Raw genomic sequence first — 9,082 nt, 5'->3', positions numbered from 1 at the left:
TGGTCAATTGGCTAGAAGAAGGCTTCGCTTGAAAAAGAATGTGTCCCGACTTATCCCAAGTACATATCTATCTACTTTCTTCGAACCTTAGATCTCAGCAACCGCATCCTCCACACCATCGATAGGCGACACCGTGACGACCTGCGTAGCCTCCATGCCGCCGCCCCGGAACGCGTAGGTGAAGTTCCAGCCCGCGGCCGCCCCGGCGTGTTCGCCCCGGGCGTTGACGACGACGAGCCCCGCCGCCACCCCCGGGTAGCGGCGCGTCATGCGGTGCACGGCGTCCTCGGCCGCCTCGCCCGGCGCCAGGCCCCGCCGCATACTCTCGACGGCTTGGTAGCAGGGCAGGAACCGCATCATGATGTCGCCGTCGCCCGTCGCGCCGCACCCGCCCACCTCGCCGTCCACGTACGACCCGCTACCCGCGATCGGGCCGTCCCCGACTCGGCCGGGCACCTTGTGCGACGCGCCGTTCGTCGAGGTCCCGGCTGCCATGCCGCCGACGCCGTCTAGCGCGATCATGGAGATGGTGTCGTGGCTTGCCTGGTATCTCTCCTTCTTCCGTGCTGAGCCGTTTTCGTCGTCGTGTTGCTGCAAACTCCTCCTCATCTCTCCTTCTTCTTCTGACACCGCGACGGAGACCGGCGTATACGGCCCACACGCCGTCCTCGGGTCCGGCGTCACGCCCAGCCGGTAGTTGGGCTGGCACCGGTCGCGCTCGCGCCACTCGCGACAGCGCCGCACCGAGTCAGCAGTACCGATACCGATACCGTCCTTCTCCTCGACGAAGCCGTTCTGGACCGCAAAGGCCGTGGCCTGGTCACCCGCCAGCAGGCTGTGCGCCGTGTGGTCGAGCACCGCGCGCGCGACGCCGACGGCGTCGCGGACCCGGCGCAGCGCGGCCACAGCGCCCGTGTTGAGCGTGCGGCCGTCCATCAGCAGCGCGTCGAGCGTCGTCTCGCATTGCTCGTCGGGCGAGCCGCCGAAGCCGACGCTGCCGTCGCACTGCGCGGCTTCGCACGTGGCGCAGCCTAGCTGCACGGCGTCGAGGGCGGCGGTCGCCTTGTTAGTAGTATACTCGTTGCTGCTGCTGCCGCCCGCTGAAGAAGAAGAAGAAGAAGAAGAAGAAGAAGAAGACGCAAGCAGAGATTCATAGGCGGCGTCGGTGGCGACGGTAAAGGGACCACCCCAGGTGTTTATCACCATGGGGAAGCCAGGAGAGGGATGGGTTATGGCGGTGGCCGCGTGTGACGGGGACACAGCCGAGGATGAAAAAGAGAGTGGGGTTACGAGCGGGATGAGTTGCAACAACGAAGACCAGAGATTCGCCATGGCTGGTTTGAAGCTGCTGCTGCTTTGAATGGGGCGTAGAAAACAGAATACGGTGTGGATAGACTATGTACTTAGCAGAGGACAGAAACCTGCGTTGGTCATGCTATAATGAAATCAACGCAGCAGGGTGAAGTCAATTTGAGAGTAAGTATCGGTAGGGATGTGAACACATGGATTACTGTGTGGGGGTGGGGCCATCGACCACCGATATAGAAGTATACCTACTTACCAAGTACTTTACATAGCCGGAAGCTAATGAAACACTCATTTGTCTTATAGACCGAATACACGGTTTCTCTCACAGCAACATACGTTGTTATAATGGACAAGGCATTGCAAATTTCGATACGATTGGTCTTGGTTGCTATCGACATGGTGCTGCTATCCAGAGGCCAGACGTTCCTTCCCCATTGGCACAGAACATCTAGTAGTACTCGATAAACGACAATATACGAATAGACAGACAATCTCGTTGCAGTCATTCCCATTCGACAGCCCAGATGGGAGAGACCATGGCTTCCTATACGCTCGGCAAAAGCCCTCCCCCTCCTCTGTTAACCCAGAAAATACTCCGACTGTCCTTGACAGCTCTATATCCTCAAGCTGACAGTCCATCCAGACCATCTATCATGGAGCAGCCTAACAGAAACCGATTGTGGCCAGTAGGGCCGGATATCCACGACGAACAGAAAGGAAAAGAAGAAAAACAAGAAAAACAAGAAACACCTGTCATGACCGGTCATCCCGACAGCCATGGCAGTCGAAGCATCCATTCACTCACTCACTCGCTCCCTACGCTCGTTCCCTATAAGTAAACCCCCTCATATCACTAACCGACGGCGTACTCTATCCGCCGTAGTCTCATCCCCAACCAACCCTGCATTGAAAAGTCGTCATATCCCGTTCATCATCGTCGCCATCGTTGCTCATTTCTCTGCATGCCCATTGTTGAGGAGCATTTCTAATATGATCTGCTGACCGGGTACCTCGGGGTGGGCCATGCAGATTTTGACCGTACCCTTGGATTCCACCCCGTTATCCGGAGCGCCTTGCGGTGTGTACCCGTTGGCTGCTGTGTGGTAGAAGCCCCCGGTGGGACCCCGCACTCCGTAGTCGAGCACCCGTACGTCGCGGCCAGCAATGATCTGCCGTAGCCGGCCGTTCTCGGCATTCCGCACCTCGATGTAGTCTTCGTTGAACAGGACTAGATATTGGCCAAACATGGTAGCGCCCTTAGCTCTCTTCTGTTTTCCGCTATATTCCATGATGACACTGCGGCTAACGTCACCGTGCTTGTCAATGTACACGGCGCAGTCTTCAAAAGCCAGGATGTACTCTTGTTCGTTCAGCCGGAACATACCCAGAGGGCGCTGGTCTCGGATGCGACTCGCGATGTTCGCAATGGCCGGCTGTTTGACGTCGGGAATGCTCATGGGCACCTTCTTGTCCAGCGTCATGAGTTCGAACCCCTTGGCGGTCGAGATGGCGATGTAATTGTTGAAGATGTTGAGCGAATAACATTCTGTCGGAAGGTAGAAATCGTCGTAGTCTCGGAACGATTCTGTAGAGCCGCCGGCTTTTCGCCCACCAAACAAACGCGACTTCTTCTCGCTCGACTTCTGGAAGACGGGCTCGAGCACCTTGAACGTGCTGTGAAGGCCCTCTTTCTTCTTGTAGAAGACCAGCATCCGATCCTTCATACGGGCGGTTGCGAAGAACGATACATCCTTGGCCAGTCGTTGCGGTGAACGCCGCGTGTTGTCGTTTGCTGGCGCTGGGAAGTTAGAAGGCGGCGCTATGACGTCCAACGGATACGATATCAGGTTGCGGTCAGCTAAGACAAGCACGACGGAGAATTCTTCAAGCACAGCAATTTGCGTCACCCTTGATATCGAGGCCGTCTGTGAAGAAGGTGTTAGCATGTTATTCAACGAGTCACGCGCGGCCTTGGGGCGTTATTTTACCTTTGACCAGCTCCTTGGGTCCCCGGCCTCTGTTACGCACACGCCTACATCCGTGCCGATTGCTACCATATTTCTGCCATATGCCCAGAAGCCCGTGGCACAGTGGACAGCGGCCCGCGAGATTGGCGGGGGTCCTCGGCCAGGCCCGAAGCTTGATTCGAGTTCACGTATTGCTCGGTCCAGAGGCGTGCCTCGTATGTGAACACCCCCGGCGTACTTGCCGCTGACTGAACCTATTTCATATACAAAGGCGCTGTCTGCCATGACCCGCAATCGGAATGGCTCGGCATTCTGTGCGTGCAATGCTTTTGCGTGCCGGGTCTTCGCTTCGATGATTTTGTCGCACCAGTCTGACCGACTCTTTGCAGAAGTAACATACAGCGTGTAAACGTCATGACCTAAGTGCTTGACTCGGAAGGGGTATAAAGTCTTGTCGTCCGCGACCGTCCCCGGTCCAAGTCTCGCGGCAGCCGCCGAACCAAGGGAGGCAGTAGTTGCAGTGTGGTGGAGATCGGGACGTTCGCCATTGGACGCTACTTTGTTAAGTTTGACATCCGATGACGAGTTTGTCGACCTGGTCAGCGGCGTTGCGATGCCCTTTTGTTTCGAAATAGGCTCATCGTGACTGCTTTCGAGGAAAAGCAGGGGCATTGGGATCGGCTGGATCTTGTTAGCAACTGTGAGCCCCTCAGCAGACGCGTTGGGAATACTTACTTCTTTGGAGACGTCATATTTCTGGTCACCCCGTCCATCCTTGGACGTTACACGCTTGGAAAGAATGAGGTAATGATCGAACAGCAGGCCATGTGTGTCGACCCAGCGCACTCCTTTGGAGCCCATGCGCTGGACGTCGCCCTGGAAAATCAACTCTCGGCCAAGATGATCGAGGTTCAGATCGGCATGGAAACCAGGGCGCAGGACAAGCATGGCGTTGAGCTCAATCATCGTCACCTTCTTCTGCATTTCAGCAACCTTGGCGTCAGCTTCCAAAGCGACTCCTTTGATTTCTTCCATGGCTCTCTCGACGTTGTTCTTCTCCTCGCTTTCGCCTAACATGTTCTTAAGACTTGTGCCGAGCAGAAGGTTGTATCTTTGCAGTCGAGTAATTGGAGCTTTCAAGAAAGTGACCCAGTCCAGTCTTCGCGAGCGAGGATTCTGACGGTTCATATCCAAGAATTGCCTGAACGTGTAGTTCCGGTCCGACTCTTTCCTGATCAAGTATTGGGCATAGGGGTAAGCGGAGGCGTATTCAACATACGCCGCCCTGGCCTTTCGAATCCATTCCCGGAAGATATCGCTGTACCCCACAATCCAAGGCCCTTGTTCTTTTTGTCGGTACTTCAGCTGGGCAAGGAGGTATTCCTTGTTGACCTGCATGATGCCATCAACTTTGCCGAAGACAGCATTGACAAATTTGTCGATTCTACCCTCTGCGATGATGCGTGGCTGTGAGGAAACGAGTTGATCCCGATACAGCATACGGAGCACGTCAAGTTGGTCCATATATTCCTCCTCGCCTGTGACAAGCTCATGGAGGACGTTTTGTCGCTCAATTTCTTTCTTGTGCTTGCCTTCGATACTCTCAGGGGTCATTCCGTAATATGTTGCCCAGTCGACCTTTCTGACACCGTCGGAGAAGATGTCGTCCAGATTGGCCTTCTTCAACGTACGACCACAGTGATACGAGTAACACCGCGAAGTAACAATATGCGTCTCTTCCCTCAGAATCGTACTCGTGGAGCTTAGGCGTGTAACAGCCGGCGCCAGTCAATTGCCAGAGGACACCAGTGAGACTGCCCTGACCAAACTTGAGCCACTCTTCTTCAGGGATAAGGATTCCCGCTTCCATCATCCGATCGACCACGCTGGCACTGAGCATCTCAGCATTTGCAACATTCATTGTCGGAACCTTCAGACAAAACAACCGCACGAGCCCGTCCTCGACCGTCTTTCTCTTTAAATCGGGTTCACCTTCAGCCACTTCGCGAATCCATTTTGATATGCCAGTAAGGGCCCACGGTTCGGTGCAAGTTTGCGTATCTAGGACCGTCAACTTTTCGGGGACGAACTTCTTCCGTCTACCACTCGGCAGCGTGATGACGTCGTAGTTAACAGAAGTTGGCGTCGCAGTGTCGTAACCCTCATACGGCAGCCCCTGTTGAGCTGCTAGTTGTTGCTGTCGAACATTGTTCAACCGTCTGTTGTGGTTTTCAGCATCCGTTCTAGATCTAGCTGGCGGTTGCACCTGAGGTGACGTGCTATGGCTCGACAACGATATAGACCGCTCGACTTGCAACTGTTGAGCATTCTGGCCATATTGTGCATCGGGCCCTGAGTAAGGGCGAGCATCAACGCTGAGCGAGTACCCATGTTGATGGCTAGACCGGTTTGGAGACTGGACCGAGAGCATCGAGCTGCTATCCGAGCCTGCCGGAATAGCTGGTAGTGGCCGGCTCGAGAGACCCGGGTGGTAAAACATATCTGGATAGTCTTCCTTGTATGGCGACTCACTGCCGCTTAGCCGCGAATGAAGGGAAACACGCTCATCGCCCTCGTCGAAGCTTAGGCGGTGCGCAGAAGGAGCCTGTAGCCCACCAGTGCCGCCGTAATCTGTTTCAGCTTGTTCGAAAGCGGGAAATTTGTTGCTCTCGTGGCTCCTTTGCGAAGCGTGGTTGCTTCGGGGCGTCGGGAGGGACTGGCCATTCGCGTAGCCAGGCTCACCATCTTGAGGGTTATCATCATATGCCAGATGACCTGCGTAGCCACCGCCATAGAGCCCAATGTCTTGGCCTTGGGTCGCGTAGTCGCTATCGCTACTTGGCTCCTCGGCAAGATTAGGGAGTTGCGGGAGTGCGACTTCAGGCTGGCTAAAATAAGGAAATGTTATATTTGAGCTCAGACGACGATCCTCCTCCTCGGCCTGCTGCATGGCTAACAAGCCTGCGGCAGCCTCTGGATCGCTCTCATCGCCATCATCATCGCCACCTTCTTGAATGGTATATGGGTTTTGGGAACGGTTTCGATTTAGCGTCGATGCATTCGAGCAATAACGATTGACGCCCGACGCATCGTCAGTGCTATTGACGGTAGTCGCTGTCGAGTGATAACTCGCAGTAGATGTCAAGCGGCGGAGTTCTCGCAAATCGTTCTCAAGAAGTGCGCCATCGCGCTGATCTACGGGACTGGGTCGATGTCTTGATGAAGGGCTGCCCCTAAGTTCGGCTTCGATATCTTGCATGATGTCCTCCTGGGTAATACGGTCCGTTGAATCATGCCGGGAGTAATGGCCATTCGCACGCCACGATGTATTCTCCGATATTTCATCGATGGGTCGACTGGGCAAAGGCGCATTTGTCGGGTGTCTTTGTAGCCCCAGCCCGGGTGACGACTGGCCTTGCTGTATGGACGGAGAGGGGAGGAGCGAAGCTTGAGAGCTCGATCTCGAGGGGCGATTCAAGAACGAGTTAGGGTCACTAGCTGAGTAATTAGGCCCGACAGGAATTTGCGAATGTGTCGGGTAAGGAGCTTGCGAGGGGCTCGTTGCGGGCGGGCTGGTACTGTTGGCATAAGTGGCTTGTGCCGGGTACTGCGAATATGAAGAATCGTAGGAGTTGGTAGGTGCCGTGTTATACATGGATTGGTAGGTCGGTGTGGTGGTCCCCTGGGCAGCGGCCGTAGGTGCAGCATAGGTCGGTTGCGCCTGCCAGTACGACGGCTGACTCACCGCCGAGGAGGGAGATCCATAGGTCTGGCTAGGGTAGTTCGCATATCCACCATAGGCCGATTGCCTCTGCGGAGGAGGGGGAGGAGGAGACCCGACGGTTGGGGCATTTGTATAAGCAGCAGGGTTATACGGTTGCGGTGTGTATGTTGACGCGGTCGTTGTCGGGCTATACGGAGCGGCACTTTGAGGCCTGTACTGGGTAGCCGATGCTGGGGGTGGATGATACGCAAGGCTCTGCGATTGCGAACGACCAACAAAAGCCTGCGGGTTATACGTCGAAGGGGTTGGCGGTGTTTGAGCAGCGTATTGGTGTTGATATCCGGACATGGCAACGTTGGCTGCTGAGCCATAATCAGGCCGGCTCGTTCCTGTCGGGCTTGTTAGGAAGAGCTCATTGTCTGTATCCAGTCCTCTCGTGTTCACCGGAGGCAGATAGCTCTGGCGTGAAATGGCCGTCGTCTCGAATGGAGCCGAGTCGTCTCCGCTGTTAAAACTCTGCCGTCGGAGTGGGAGTGGCGGTTGGTCTGAAGTCGCCTGGTTTGCGACAGGATACTGAACCGGGGGCACATGGCCGTACCGGCGTTCTCCTCGGAAAGACATTGCGTTCAGCCAAGACTTTTCTGGAATGCTTTGGTGCGGCAACTAAGACAAGGATAAAAGCCGCGCAGCGGCGCGCCGGTGGAAGAAAGACTGTTTCGTCAATGGACCAGATAATGCACGGCGCCTGGTCGTGATTGTCCTTTCACTTCCTCCGTATGGTCAAGTTCGACTCGAGTGGTGTGCCGGGTCTCGTAGACAAGTCTATTCTAAGGCAGTCGGTCGTATCGCATTGATCTGGAATCGCAGGGTTTCGTTGCTTGCCAATAGAAAGCAGTCTCGGGAAGCGTCAGTCGCCAAGTAGGTATCAAGTTGTTTGTTGTGTGGCAGCAGCGCACTCGGCTCTGACCCGATCGTTGACAATCTTGTCGCCCCGCACTAGGTGAGTTGTTGGCGATCATAAACACAGCACGGCAATCCAGATGTTGGCCGGAAAAGAATATGGCTATATGTCACCGACAGTCCCTCCGGATGGCGCAAGTCTTCGGCATCCAAATCTGGGTTCGGACGCGACGTCAGATTGAACAGGTGGGAGTAGGTGGTGGTGATGACTGCAGCAAGTCGAGTCGAATCGTGGGGTCCAGAGGCCCGGCTGGTATAGACGGAGGGCCTATCGAGGCTACAACAGAGGTATGGATCGGTCACAAGGTTGATCTAATAAGGCGCCCAGGCTCCATGGGACGAAGAATGCTATTAGGCGGGATAAGTGGATTAATAAGGTGATTAATTGGAGTTTTCGTTCGCAAAGATGGTTGCGCTTCGCTTTAGGTATTGGGTCGGCCGCAGAGTCGCCTTGGAAGTCGTTCACGGGATGTCCTAGGTTGAAAGTAGGTAGGGTATGTTTTATCACCACGGGAAAACAAGGAGGAAAACAACCAACATTGCCATTTTCAACTCTTTCCCCCCGTGCACAAGTATATTAAGTAGGTATGGTAGGTAGGCAGCTAATTGGGTTGGGCTGAACGACTGTTCTGTTGTCTGCCCAGCTTTTTAAGCAGCTACCCTGCATGTAACAGCATCTGCCAACCTGGGGTTTGCTGGGCTTGCTGGGTTACTTCCCAGAAGTACGTGTGGTGTGTAGGCCTCCTGGCCTGCCACTGAACCTTTTCCACTGAACCGCAGGTAGGGGCAGTACGGATGGCTCGCACGGCACAACAGTGGTCCGACGATCATGGACATCCCAGCTCCCCCAACGGATGCCACGACTTTGAAGGGTGTTTGGACCGAATCCAGGGCAATGGGATTGGTTTGAGTCCGAGTCCCACTACACATGCAGTAGAATCTAGGACTTTACCCTGGATAATGAATGATACGAAAAGTACCGGCACACCTGATCTTCCAGCAAATTCATAAGGGCTCCCATCTAATACTTTGATACGTATTACATACAACGTGAAGAGCTCGAGGTCAACAAGCACGAGCTAAATGCCCCAAGCCCCCACCGCGATGCCTCCCTAGCACCAGC

The 9,082-nt window shown here is 55.0% G+C and overlaps 2 protein-coding genes across 2 annotated transcripts; both read right to left on the bottom strand.

Moving 5' to 3' along the window:
* Positions 1-87: 87 nt before the first annotated feature.
* Positions 88-1,206, bottom strand: PG994_011601 (asparaginase-domain-containing protein; the record flags this gene model as incomplete). Its single annotated transcript, XM_066863010.1, has 1 exon — positions 88-1,206. One exon carries the CDS (start codon positions 1,204-1,206, stop codon positions 88-90), a length of 1,119 nt encoding a protein of 372 aa, XP_066712120.1.
* Positions 1,207-2,258: 1,052 nt separating this feature from the next.
* PG994_011600 (Rho1 guanine nucleotide exchange factor 3) lies at positions 2,259-7,620 on the bottom strand (the record flags this gene model as incomplete). The annotated part of the gene is made up of 4 exons (XM_066863009.1): positions 2,259-3,233; positions 3,297-3,956; positions 4,011-4,955; positions 4,981-7,620. 4 exons carry the CDS (start codon positions 7,618-7,620, stop codon positions 2,259-2,261), a joined length of 5,220 nt encoding a protein of 1,739 aa, XP_066712119.1.
* Positions 7,621-9,082: the final 1,462 nt, after the last annotated feature.

The sequence above is a fragment of the Apiospora phragmitis genome, assembly GCF_038363925.1.
Source record: "Apiospora phragmitis strain CBS 135458 chromosome Unknown utg000010l:1.0-9815664.0:1.0-9183399.0, whole genome shotgun sequence".
In the NCBI taxonomy this organism is placed as follows: Eukaryota; Fungi; Ascomycota; class Sordariomycetes; order Amphisphaeriales; family Apiosporaceae; genus Apiospora; species Apiospora phragmitis.
Note: the sequence above shows the minus strand (reverse complement) of the source record. Positions and strands in the feature narration are given on the sequence as shown.